General features: G+C 39.1%; 1 protein-coding gene across 1 annotated transcript in view; it reads left to right on the forward strand.

Moving 5' to 3' along the window:
• PREX1 (phosphatidylinositol-3,4,5-trisphosphate dependent Rac exchange factor 1) overlaps positions 1-13673 on the forward strand; it is a 146518-nt gene extending 132845 nt beyond the window's left edge. Inside the window, exons 27-40 of the mRNA XM_042883619.1 lie at positions 752-840; positions 1202-1284; positions 1868-1958; positions 3753-3881; positions 4365-4406; positions 6213-6430; positions 7388-7487; positions 8012-8155; positions 8702-8816; positions 9250-9316; positions 10017-10204; positions 10712-10814; positions 11370-11437; positions 12205-13673. Of these exons, the coding sequence (XP_042739553.1) occupies positions 752-840; positions 1202-1284; positions 1868-1958; positions 3753-3881; positions 4365-4406; positions 6213-6430; positions 7388-7487; positions 8012-8155; positions 8702-8816; positions 9250-9316; positions 10017-10204; positions 10712-10814; positions 11370-11437; positions 12205-12247 (1480 nt within the window). The 3' untranslated portion in view covers positions 12248-13673. The remainder of the gene's footprint in view (positions 1-751; positions 841-1201; positions 1285-1867; positions 1959-3752; positions 3882-4364; positions 4407-6212; positions 6431-7387; positions 7488-8011; positions 8156-8701; positions 8817-9249; positions 9317-10016; positions 10205-10711; positions 10815-11369; positions 11438-12204) is intronic.
• The last annotated feature ends 623 nt before the right edge of the window (positions 13674-14296 follow it).

Raw genomic sequence — 14296 nt, forward strand, 5'->3', positions numbered from 1 at the left:
AAACTACTGAGGAACTACAAAAATAAACAAATTGCAAATAAGAAAATATTTTGTTTGCAATAGTAGTACCTTATGAGGATCACAAGTCACATTTCATAAGGGCTTATATTGTGATATAGATGCTATAAACTATTTTTTTCTTAGAAAAAAAAACGGTATCTTTGGCAATAGGTTTAAGAAAGGACAGGCAAGAATCCATATTAGGGTTCTTTCAATTGCTCTTACTCTTTTGTCTCACCTTAGTCTAAAATAAAGTAGAGGAAAAGACACTGTGGAGAATTTTGTGGATTTTATTTTTGGTTTGTGCCATTAAAAACACTGTGTCATTTAACTGGAGGGGGCAGACTGACATCCATTGATTTTCTGATCACCTTCAGTAAGTTATAGTTAGTATAAACTGAACTGAAATGATTCTTGCTGCAACTTTTCATGTATGCATCAGCCAGCAGTGGTGTGAAAGCAACTGGAGTGACTCTTCTGCTTCCTTAGGCATTTGCGGGTCTGCCATGCTTGGTATTCCAGTGGTACAGATGCCTTAAATTTCCTCTCCCATCTTGAGTAGCTTCCATTTATGCTGTTATTGTGATATCCTTAGAGCTGGCAACAAACGTTGCATGTAATTAGGTCTTCTTTTCCATATGCATACGAGAATTTGACTTGGGGATTAGTGTAAATGATAGTTTATCATAGGCCAGGAGCTCCTTTGCTTCAGGCTGGGAGCATCAGTCACCTACTTTGCTTTTCTTTCTAGTGAATGTAACAGCAACCGGGATTCAGTGTTGTCTTACACCAGTGTACGGAGTAATAGCTCTTACTTGGGCAGTGATGAGATGGGATCAGGTGAGTACATGCCTAGGTAACATGCATATTTTCTCATAGCAGACCTTTTAGTGGGGGTGATAACTCTTTGCTGATTATAAGCAAATGCATGTTTCAATTGCAAATGTGGTTCCTTCAAACTAATCAAAAGAATATGAAAAGATCAAGATTTGTTCTTTTTCTAACAAACCACAGGAAATTTGGAGTATGGAAGAACTATTAATTCTTTGTATTATGTGAAAGAAGTATGAGCATTTGAAATTTGAGATAAAGCAGTGATCAATTTTTACCCACTGCAGTGTGAGGATGTGCTAGTATCATTTCTGGCCTCATCACAGCTTACGCTGATGAGACAGTTAAAAACTTATCTTTGTTTTCTTAGGAGATGAGCTTCCCAGTGACATGAGGATTCCTTTAGATAAACAAGACAAACTTCATGGCTGTCTGGAGCATCTTTTTAACCAGGTACAAAAAGGGTTTCATTGTTACAAAGAATTGCTTTCTCTTTATCAGTGTCAACACAGGAATTTCTAAGTATCAGATTGTTTAATGAAATCATGTTCTGAGGGAAGGAAGCTGGAAGCATATTGTATGGCAGTTTTATCAAACAGTTTTGTCAACATTCAAGTTGCCTTGCGTGATATAAGCAATGTTGAGCTGGTTTGTATGAAGCATTAAAGAGAAAAAAGCTTTGATGAAAAGGAGAAAATAAGATGAACAAAATGCACAATCCTGATGAATCACACCTCTAAATCTGAGGAGAGCTCTCACAAGTTCAGTCTACAGATGTCTTTATAGATGGCCAGCACCAGAGAATTGTTTTGCAGTGGGTTTTATCACATCAGCATGCGGCTCGCTCTTTGTGTAGAACATCATTCAGTGCGAGGCTCTCAAGGGTAATTCATGGTTAGAAAGTCTTAATAATATTTATTAACAAAGAGAAACTCATTCAAAAATATTAATGCTGTAATGGCTTTTGCATTTTTCCAGAAGATTTCCATTCAGATTTTTTTCCACAAGTCTAACATGGAAACTATTTTGATTGTAGGTTGATGCAATTAATGCACTTCTAAAAGGACCAGCAATAACTAAAGCCTTTGAAGAAACCAAGCACTTTCCAATGGACCACAGTTTGCAAGGTAAGGAAGAAGGCTGACTGTATTTAAAAATGTGATTTTCTGGGACTTAAGAGATTACCATGAATGCACACACGCCATGTTGCCACACAGCGTTATGTAACTGTGCAGTCTGAACAGTTGTACATTAGAAGTTGTGTATTACTGATGATCCTTGTGGGTTCCTTCCAGCTCAGGGTACTCAGTGACTCTAAAGGCAGGTCCCATGTCTGATCACTGAAATTCTGCACAAGTTCTTTTTAAAACACACAGAACACTTTTCTCTTATATGCTACTGAATCCTTACAGCATTTTCACAGGTGTCCAGATCCATCCTTTGACGTGAGCACACAGATATGTACCTCAAAAGTACAAGGTACAGTTATGTCAGATTCAGGGTGAACACTGATTAGCTGGTGAGGGACTGACTGTAGATATGAGGCACCAAAAGGTTCTGCCTGAGTTTGCTTAATGACTTCTGCTTTTCTTCAGAGATGGGTAATTGCCAGAGTAAACTCCATCCTCACATGTCACTTATTTTGAAAACTGATTCCCATAGAGAGCAAACAAATGATACCATGTTTTCTTTTTCTTCAGGGAGCATGTTTAGGACCTTTGTCTTAACGGTTTAGGGGCCCAGGATGTGGTTTCTTCTCTCACTGAAATACCAAAGCTTTATTTTCTGAACATTTGCTGCATTTCCTTTCCCACTTGAAATCTGGACTGTTTCCTACTACTTCTAATATACTTCAGGTGCTGCAGTTCTGGGCCTCCCAACCTTGACAAGTTCTATTTTTAAGTCACAGTGGGAAAATCTAGAGGAGGTTTCTTTGTGTTTTTTTTTTTCTTTTTTTTCCTGATTCCAGAAATAGACCATGCAAAGTTCTGTTACATGAACTCATCTTCACAAACACATTCACATCTACGTTGATTATTTGTTAGTCTTTCAGTGCACTGTTGGAATAAAGTGAGGAAATCACAGACACCCTGTGTTCACTTCCTTTATTTTATTTCACTTAAATGGAGTCTAATTTATTACAGCTAGATTAATTAGACTGAGAGGGTCTTTTAGTTAACTGAAGTTAACTGATGATTGCACATTCATTACACTAATGAGCACAAAAGCACTGCTTACATTTGGAATCCCCAGACCAAATGTCTCTTCAATTGCTCCTGCAGACACCTTTCAGTGACAAATGTAAATTTGAATGCTTGTCCTGTTTCTGTTTGGTGCAGTTATTTGGCACCATTTTTCTGTTTGCTTACAGATTTTATCGCCAGCAGTGGGCTTTATAGCTTAGCTAAGTCATGAAGAATAGATTCTCCACTCTGTAATTAAACAATTAGCTGCCATCAGGTGAAAGAAAGCAGAATAGTTCCCAACTTCTCATCAGTGTTGTGGGATGCAACAGCTGCAGCCAAAAGGCTGATCTGATTCTGCACAGCCACAGAAACTTTAGATATATTTAGATATTTAGATACACAGCAGGCAGCTGTATCATATATGAACGTCAGAGAGAACAGAAGGTAATGATGTCAGATATGAGTCGCACAAGGCTCTTACCATGCACATCACCCACATATATGACTTCTAGCCTGTGATCCTGCAAACAATGCTAGGAGACTGCTGATTATAGGATTATAGGAATATTCTTTTTTTTCCTTCTCCTTCTGCATTGTCTATTTAAGACCCTCTTTCATTCACAACTGTTGCTATTGATAGTATGTATCTCTGCTTGCATCTGTATGCGCATTTTGAATCAAAAACCACTCTACATTGCACTTCCTTACTGCCTAACAAACTCATTTTCTTCCTAGAATTTAAACAGAAGGAAGAAACCACAGTGAGGTGCCGGAATAATATTCAAGCCAGCATTCAAGAAGATCCATGGAACCTTCCATTGCGCATCAAAAACCTCGTTGAAATCATACAAAAATACGTGGAAGGTCTGTAAATGGGGTAAAGATTGCTATCGGTTTCAGAGGGAAAGGATAGCTCTGATCTAATCGAGTCCAGCAGTTCAATTTCTCATTTTTATGTCTATTTGTGATAAGGCTGTGCTGCACTCTAGGGAAAACAGGTCAAATTGTCCTAACCCACTGTAGTCAGGTTGGGGTGGAATAGACTAGCTAAATCTGATATTTACACTCCAGTGCAGAGCACTGGGAAAAGTTTCTTCATTAAGTATTAATCTGCATGTACAATTTGTTTCCAATAATTCACAGTAGTTAGTAGAGCACTTAGCTTGTAAAATTCTTTCTGTATGATTAAAATGCCCGTGTGAGTAAGAACTATGATAGTACAGAGGAATAACCATGCAGGGGGTGAGGAGAGGCAAGAATTGTGGAGAATGAGGAGACTGTCAATCCAATAGAGTAAAATCTATATTGCCATCATGTTGACTTCTTTCCTTCTCTTCACTGTTTTAGATGGGAAGAATCAACTGCTTTTGGCCTTGTTAAAATGCACAGGTAAGGTGTTTCAATTTCTTGCAACAAAGACTGTACACACACGTCCCTAACAGAGATTTATGCGACTCCATGTGCATACCTCTGAGTGTTATTTCCTGAGCATTTAGCTTTAGCCTTGGCATTTTAAGCTCACATTTCTTGTGCTCTGCATCTGGGACAGCCTTTTCATGCATCTGACATCTATGCTTCAGTTTGTGTTGCTTCAATTCCATGTAGGCTGCTGTGTCTCCTGGCTAGTCATTGATGTTGCACAAGCGCTGTTTTTCTGTCTTTTTTTTCTTTTGTACAACTCTCACTCCCAGATGGCCTTTACTGTTTCCTTCTGTGGTGAAAACATGCAGCAAAAATGAGACGTTGCACAACTTTCTGTGAGAACACAGACACTGACATCTTTCCAAACGGAGCAGGCAAGTTAGGGATTTAAGAATGTGTATATTAAAATCATAGCTAGGAGCAGACTAAAAACCTAAGTGTGGAGACAGCACATAAATACACTGTGAATGGATATTGTTATCTGCTGCTGTGCACTAAACTTCGTACTTGTAGATCAAATGACAGGCCTTTCCTAGGAGTGAATGTATAGTCTCCTATTGTGATTGAAACTGTACTTGGTGTATTTTTGTTTGCAAATGAGGTAATACATGACTGAAATAGGATGTCATTAATTTGCTGTGCCAGCTAGATTCTCAAGTTCTCATAGAGTGAAAATGGTAAATGAGTATGGCTCTGTTGCCTCTGCTCCTGCCAGGGCTGGTCCATGAGTCTGTCAAAACCTGCCTGCAGTGTCAGCTTAGCATCCGTAAAGGCTGTTTTTTTAATGACAACAGATGTAATGACTTCATAAGTGTCTACCTCTGCCCTATCTCCTGCAGCATTTTCCCTAATATCTTCTGGAAAGAATGGGGCAGCAGATGGCACTGAAGAGGTTATGCCAGCTTTGTGGAAACTGGCTTTTCCCTAGCTCTGAGGACAGACGCTTCTGTGCTCTCTCTGCCTTACTTTGGCAGTACAGAGGAGTACTGCTGGAAGGACTGGTTGCCTTCAGATTGAAGATATGGCCCTGCGCCTGGAGTGTATCAGTGAGGATACCATGCTCAGTGCCTACAGAAACTTTAAAAACTCAAATCTTCTGAATGGTGTCTTCAGCTTCTTTCTCTGTGGAACACTGCCTTGGCAATGACAGACTGCTGTACTGTTGAAGGAGCCCAGGGTGCCTGGGAAGGAGCTCCTCTCTTATTCATGTTTGTCTTTGGCCTGCAATCCCCTTAACTGTGACGAGGTTGCTTGGACCAGAATGTGGCTGCCTGGCAGCCGGCCTGGAAGCAAAATCCTCCCAAGAAACAGAAACCAATTGGTACCCTATGGGCAGGCCCAGTTAAAGTATTAAGCATCTGGGGAGACCATGAAATACAGGTAGATGAGGGGAAGATGAATCTCTAACAGCCCAGAAGAGAAGCAGTGGCAGAGATCCTCTTTCATTAATTCTCTTGCTTCTTTAAACATAAAAAGAAGGGAATCAGTCCAGATATGGCACGAAGGAGTTAGAGCTCTTCCCAGAAGAAGGAGCATGCAGATGGCAAACGTAAAACAAAGAGTCAAGTGGCCTAGAAAATTTTGGCAAAATTTTCCCAGCAATGCTCTTTTTATTTCTACACCCAGGTCACACAGCAAGATGTTATCTGTTACAACTGTGTAAAGCTACAGCAGAAGCTAAATATCTCATACATACATAGAAACTGCCTCCTTGGCAGTGAGATAAAAGAAGTATTCTCATGCCTTGTTTGTGTGTCTCTCCTTCTCTTGCAGATACTGAACTACAGCTGAGGCGAGATTCCATCTTCTGCCAATCTCTTGTGGCTGCTATTTGCACCTTTTCAGAGCAGTTACTGGCTGCTCTCAACTATCGATACAACAACAATGGGGAATATGAAGAGAGCAGCAGAGACGCCAGTAGAAAATGGCTGGAACAGATAGCAGCCACTGGTGTTTTATTAAACTACCAGTCCCTGCTCTCCCCTACTGTGGTAAGATGAAGAGTTATGGCACCCTGGGGTCTGTTCACATTTGCATGTATGCTTCTCTGCCATTCACAGCACAGCCAGTGCTAGCAGCGTGTTGAGACTGATGACAGCGACCTCAGGAGACTCCCACTCTGACAACCGTGACCCAGTATTTTCCATATCCCATTATTTCCATCTCCTCACAAATACTGGACTCGTTACACCAGAGCCTTTTGGAATCAGGCTGTCCTTATGTTTGGAGTGACCTGGTAGCATTTAGGGAGAGTTTACTGCTCAGCTGTTAATGAGGCATGGGTGGCCTGCCCTCTTCTGGTGGAATGATGCATATCAACAGTTAGGCAGAAAAGTTGGGAATATTTCATCTGGAGTTCCAAACAGAAAACTGGAGTTATGTTCACACTGACCATTCTGCAGGCTAGATAGACTGAAATCTCTCTGATACACTTCCATTGTGCTGTGATATGAGCTTAAGCTACAGGCACCATGGCTAAGGAGGAGAAGGTACACAAATTATTGTTACTTTACAGAAAAGTTTTGAACATTGCAAACATAATATGTTGAGCATGCTTTTTAACAATAATCCAAACTATATGCAACTGTATTATTCTTTTACGTTGCATGGAATGGATGCACATTTATTTCACAGTAACCAAAAAGCTCTTCTTATATTTGTAGACACAAGATAAATTTTGGAGAAACAGACCCCTACAAAACTATTCTTTAAGCCTCTGCACTCCCTGTGAATCACGTCAAATGACATCTAAGCAAAGGGCAGCTGTGTTTGTATCACAAAGTTAAAAAGCCACCAGTAAATCATTACTTGGGGGGAGTTTGTGGAAATCTCTGTATTCTGCACTAGGTGCCCTGAACCGAAACACGCCAGCAGCAGCTATACTGTCCTGTTACTGATCTCTTCCTGGCAGACAGTCACCTATTTATATCTGGTTCTTTGCCCTACAGAAGGAGGAGCGCACCATGCTGGAAGACATCCAGGTCACTCTGACAGAACTGGACAAAGTTGCCTTCTATTTCAAGCAGCTGGATGAAAGTCTTGTAGCAAGTGAGTACACTCAGTTTCTTTTAAACTCTTTTTTTCTTGTTTGTTTTATGGATTACCATCCTCCATGATTATAAATCTAACAGACATCAGGTCTGGAGAGTATTGAGCAGCAAGCTCAGTGATTTGGAGCTATGGTCTGTGCCACAGCACCTTACCTGTGTGATTTTTATAGATGTTTATAATTCTCAGTACCTCACTACCAACAGTGTAAGGACTGTCCCTCACTAGCTCTCATCTTCTGTGTCACCCCACCAACTCTCTTTCTACATTTACTGACCACAGGATGCCAGAAAACAAGATGGGATTTTGATTGTTAGCCCTGTTTGTGGTATCACTATGCTTTAGAAGATGCAGCTAGAATGATATTTCAGAACTCATTTTCTCTCAACAAAGCCTCTCCCTTATTAAGTTGATGGTGGAGACGTGAAACATCAATAGGTGATCTAACAAACTCAGGCAGCAATGGTTACAAATTTCTCCCACTGTGGTAATGCAGCGTTTTATCTTTATGTTTATTTCTGCAGATACTCATGTCTTCTACCACATCGAAGGGAGCCGTCAGGCCTTGAAGGTTATCTTTTATCTTGACAGCTACTACTTCTCCAAACTGCCTTCTCGGTTTCAGAATGGAGGAAGCTTGAAACTACACACGGTGCTATTTACAAAAGGTGTTTATAAAAAGCTTTCTTAGAAAAATAAGCTAACTGATGATAGCAAAAGGTTCGAAATAAAGAGTGACCATCAAACTCTTAACATAACGGAGCTGAAAATTACAGATATAGTTAAGAAGCAGGTGGTTCTATTCTGGGACACTCCTAGAGCGTGTTAGAGGTTCGAATAAGACACAGTCATGACAACATGATATGCCTGCCTGGGACTTTTTTTATGCCTTCCTCTAAAGCTTCAGGCCATAAAGACACACTGGGCTGTACGTGGACAATCTGATCTAGTATGGTACCAGGAGCTGCTTCCAAGCTATAGGCAAGTCTTTTTAGAAGCATGTGCTATGACAGAATCATCCAGGCTGGAACTGAAGGAATACTGACTAGATAAGCAAACATTCACACCAAAATTATATTAACGGGCAGTATTAGCCTTGACATGAGCCAACAGTCATTTGCAAAGCAGTGAAATGATGCAGAGATAAATAAGTAAAAACTTACTAAAATGTTATTATCTAAATTTAAAATATAATAAAACATTTTCTCTTTTAGCTCTAGAGAGTATGGAGGGGCAATCACAACCAGCTGGCTTATCTCTAGAAGAACTTCCACAGCAAATTAATGGTCAATCTCTAGAAAAAGTGCAGCAATACTACCGTAAACTCAGGTATTTCATACTTCTCCTTTACTTAAAACATGTCGAAAAGAGTGCTCATTGCTAAAGACATTAAAACTAATGAAAAAAATCCCACTCCTGTTGATTTCCTGTACAAATATGATTCTTGGAGATCCCCATTGTGTAAGAAACCCATTAATTTTTTTTCCCACAGCTAAGCTTGTTCTGAAGCGCTGCACTGTACAGGATGAGATTCCTGTCTGATTTGACTTCAGAACTTTGAACAGAGCTAAAATTGATAAAGTGTTTCAGGAATATTTCAGTACAGACTATATGAGTTTTGGCAACAAAATGCTTCAGTAAGAAAACACCTCTTGAAGTACAGGACTTCTCTCACAGTCTTTTCAGAAGTTTCACATAAGTACACATACGTGCTTGAAATGAGACCTGCTGACTAATGTAGTTCTTGCTGGTCTTTTTGCAGGACATTTTATCTAGAGAGGTCAAACTTGCCCACTGATTCTAATACTACTGCAGTGAAGATTGACCAGGTATTGTTATTTTGTTACTGGTTTTATTTCTATATCAGTTGGTCTCTTAAACCTCAGTTATGTGATAGCTATAAAGCAGGCCTGTACAAACCCAAATATAATTTAAAAGAATTCCCTGCCCTGAAGAAGTGCTGTAAATTTCTCTGGGGCTTTTGTTTGAAGAAAAGCGTGGGTAACTGGAGTTAACACAAGCCCTCTAATTTAGGCACTAGTAAGACTTCATATTGCCCTGTTCATCTCCTTCTAAATGGGGTATCCGATGTTAGACAGAATTAATTTATTCTTCTCTCTCACAGATGTATAAAAAATGAACTTTAGAAATTAAACTTTATTCACAATTATAGAAGGAAACACCAGGACCATGAGTGCTTCCCAGCATCTCAGCCAGAGGCAGTCTAACTGGGGCAGGTAACATGGGAATATTTGCCCATAAGGCAGTAAGTACTACTGCAGTGAAAACAAATCATCTTTGCCATTGAAACGTACAGTGTAAACAATCTCAGTGATCTGTGATAACTGCAAAAAATTGCCCCACACCTAAGTCACAGCTTGTATTTTTTCACTTTCAAATATTCATTATTGTGCAGCAGTCACTTGTGTAGTGATAGTACGTCTGGAGACAGGATAAATCCCTGTAAATTTACAACTGAAAGAGTACACCTGCCACTGATGTTTTTGTTATTCTTGTTGCTTTGTTTAGCTTATTCGTCCCATCAATGCAATGGATGAGCTTTGCAGGCTGATGAAGTCCTTCATTAACACAAAACCCAACCAGTCAGGATACTCTAGCAGTAACACATCAGGAGCTGGCCTGCTACCTATATCTTCCGAGCTCTGTTACCGACTCGGAGCCTGCCAGATTACCATGTGTGGCACTGGGATGCAGAGGTGAGATTTTGGAAACAGAAGTGTTAGTGTTGCAATGCAAAGGTTGGTCTTTTCTGGAGACTTGGGCAATATATTTGATTCAGTTTAAATCAATAGCAAGGTAGATGTTAAGGGACTATATATAATAAGGATGTAAATATGTAGGCTGAGACATAAATAGTTCTGTTAATAATTAAATTGGGCACATGAACTTTGTTTCAGTGCGTCAACCAATGCCATTCACTAAATGAGTTCATTGCATATACAGAAATTAGTGCAGAAGAGCAGTGAAACATACCTCATAGTAACATTGCTGGAGACCTGAACCATTGCAGGAAGCAAGTATAAAGGACTGAAAATGCAGGACTGAAGCTCGTTTTATAGTTTTTTAAGTGGAAAAAGTGAACTAATAGATATAAAAAAGCTAGCTAACAGAATCCATACTTAATAAATAAGTGTCCTATACTTGCCTCTATATACATTTTAAAATATGATCAATGATTTAGTATCACTTGTTCCCATGTTCAGAAGTACATTAAGTGTGTCCCTGGAGCAAGCAGCCATACTGGCTCGAAGTCATGGACTTTTGCCCAAGTGTATCATGCAAGCTACAGACATCATGCGAAAGCAAGTAAGTATTAGGACCTGTGTGTCTACTGCAAGCCACTACCTTTATTCCAGTAACATTCCAGTAACAGTAGAAACTCCTGTTTATTTCAGCATGGCATGGTATTTTGTTCACCATGAACTCATACAGTCAATCTGTTACTAGTGTCTGAACAGCTACCCATCTCTGACACAACAAATTAAGGTTTGCAGGTACAGCCATTTACAGCAATTATATGCCTCAGTATGCATTATTCAAAGTATGTGCCTTGATGGTTAGAAAGTAGAGACTAGCTAAGATATTTAAGACAATTTCTGCATGTACAAAAATCAAGTCTCAATCAGTGTTAAATTGTAGAAACTCCCCAGTGATAGACAACAGTGCTTGTAAAGTGCTTTGGGATTAATTTCATCTTTTCAGTAAACACAGATGACTAATGTATCTACCAACAGATTCCAACTTTTCTCAAAGTAGTTAATGGATTCTCAGAAAGAAAGCACACTCCTATTACGTTATTATCCCCTAAGGATCAGATCCGTTATCAATATCATCAGTACCATAAATTCTTTGTTTCTTTAGGGACCAAGAGTTGAAATCTCTGCCAAGAATCTGAAAGTGATGGACCAAATGCCGCAGAGTGCACCTCGGTAGGTTGTTCTGGATTCTGCATGTTATCTGAAATGCTTGTTTTATGTCTCTGTAACAACTATGCAGATCCTGTTGGAACCACAGATCTCCTTAGTAGTAACAGCAAGAAAAAAGAAATCATGTTCTCCTTTCTCACGGTACTAAATTAAGTGCAGCGTGGCTTAATAAGCTCAGCCTGTTACAATTTGCATATCATTAACTTCAAATGTTTCTGCATTTTCTAAAAAAAAAAAATCACTGAAGAAAAAGAAGAGTCTTTTTCAGACCATTGCTATGGGCTGATATTGCTAGTGATTGACAGCCATCTGTGGAATGCTGAGAGAGAAGAACTCCTGAATGGCAAATCTGACAGCAGATATGCAAAGACAATTCATAAGCCAGTACTTTGGCTGCAGTCCCATTGTGTGCTAAGACCCAGTTACTACACTGTATTTAAATAGAACAGGAAAAAAAAGCCAAGAAAAGGGTTGCTGAAGACCCAAATTGGGCCAAAGGTAAAAAGGAGTGATACAGTGTTTCAATTAGTATTTAAACAATGATAATAAATATTTTAGCTAATAAATAGTAAATATTTTAGCTAATAAATAGAGTTAATTATACACTTATATTTGCAATTATGAGAAATAAAAATAGTGGTATTCTTGCTATTGGGTCGCATCTAGTGCTTGCAGAATGACAAAGGAGAAGCTAGCTTTTATATACTGTGCCAGTAACTTTGTTATCTTTCTTACCACGTTTAATACCATACTCTTAATCTGCCTTAAAGACTCTACAGGCTGTGCCAGCCACCTACAGATGGGGATTTATAAACGTGACAGAGGCACCCACATTGTGGCACAAGTAAAACACGCACCAACAAGCAGCCCTGTCTGAGGACCCATGCTAACCAACGCTGTGACACTGAAACAAGAGAGGAGGAGACTCTGCTTTTGCAGGAGATGAACCTGTTGGCCCCAGGCATCAGGAATCTGCCTCTGAAGCTCTGCAGCACATGCAGGGATTCTTGTATTTCTTTGACCTCTTGAAGAAATTCTTGAAACAAACCCCACAGAACTAAGATGGATGTTACTGCCATTGGTAGATGCCTGGAACAGTGACAGTTATGCAGCAAGAAAGTGCAGTTTTACTGATAACATTTGTGCTGCCACTTAAAAGCCGTGGACTTGAAGATTTGGGTTGGTTGAGAAAACCCAGGATGACACCTCTGTCTCTCCCTGCACTGTGTCTGGCATCCATTTAATTGCCAGCATAATTTTGGTCAGTGGCCTTGAACAGTAGCTTCATAAACACCACTTTGTAATGTACTGACCTGCACTTTGGATCAACAAATAGCACAATCAATGGCTAATTCAGATGCAAGCAAAAAGAATTTCTACTGGACTCATTTTCCACTTCAGCCCAATGAGAACCAATCTCTCTATGCTGCAGAGTATACATTCCATAATACTTCTTACCATTACTTCATTTACTTACTGTAGCCTTCAGTTTGGGATTAACTCTTTTTACTAATGCTCTGTTATGTACTCTGGAAATACAATAATAATTCAGGGGAGAGATTGGAGTGAAAGATTTTAAAACAAACTTTACAAAGGAAAAATACAGTCTTAGAATCTGATTATTTGAACAGATGTAGTTTTAAAAACCCGGTCAGAAGAACTATACTTATTTATGTGGAGTGGAATATGTGTTTTGGATCATGTTATTATATATACAAGATTTAAATAAAAACTATATTGTTTAAAATGGGACCAATATGCTGGCAATTACACAGCTACTCCCAGTTTACTGAAAAGAAATCTACATTATTTAAAATCGTTCAATATTTAAGTAGTCTTTAATACAGTTATTAAGATGTATTAGGGATGCTTTTAAGTTAAAAGAAAAAAAGGAATCGTGTATATAATGTACTTTATTTTTTCTTGTTTGAAAAATTGTTTCCCATCCTGTCAGTATTATCCTAAACACAGTGATTTTTTCCAAATTACTGGCTGAAACTCATGAAACACGGCAGCATTCTCAGGACAGAAACAGTGATATTTTAGAGTGAGTGCCTTAAAACGACCGCCCATCCGTAACAAATCTGTAGCAGGTGTCAGTAGGACAGCGTGCAGGACATTCACCATTCCTTTGTTTCTCCACAGCCTCATTTTAAAGAGTCAATTGTTACAAAATCCAGAAGCGCTTTGCAGTGATGTATATTCTAGAAAATAAAGGTTTGGGATTTTTTATTTGTGAGATCGTTTGTTTTTCAGCTGGCTTAATTTTATTAACAAAACCCAACCAATTGAAATCTTCACATTAGAGTCTTTCGAGGTGGATATTGAGTTCTTTCACATTTTCTAATCTACACATCAGCACAAAACAGCTGAGGCCGAGTTGGAGGACACAAATTCTCAGTCTTGTCTCTGAATTTTTAATTATTTCTTTCTTGCCTCTCAGACTACAATAATTTGGGATAAGGAACATCTTTGGTTAAATTTCTCACTTCTAATATTTCCTCTGACCTACAGTAATCTGTTGCAGGGAACCAGGGCAGCCCAGCATCAGCCAGCTGTCAGATAGAGGGGACTTTACTATAGTAGCCATTCTGTACTGCAGTAAGATGAACAAAGCATTATTTCAGTGCACTTTCTCTCTGTTTTCCTTTTTTTTTTTTTCCCTTCAATTTTGAGAGTGATTCACACCACTTGCTGTTTGAAGAAGAAATGGATGTTTCTTTACTGAATCATCAACTTAAAATATACTTAGTATTAATCTAAATAAGAACCGTAGGAACAACCAAATGTAAAAAGAACACTTACAAACTCAGATCCTTGATTTGCCTACATCAGTTCTGTGCAGCAGAACTGCAGCAGTTT

This window comes from Lagopus leucura, unplaced genomic scaffold (assembly GCF_019238085.1).
Source record: "Lagopus leucura isolate 7727_CA_CO unplaced genomic scaffold, USGS_WTPT01 Super-Scaffold_100039, whole genome shotgun sequence".
NCBI lineage: Eukaryota > Metazoa > Chordata > Aves > Galliformes > Phasianidae > Lagopus > Lagopus leucura.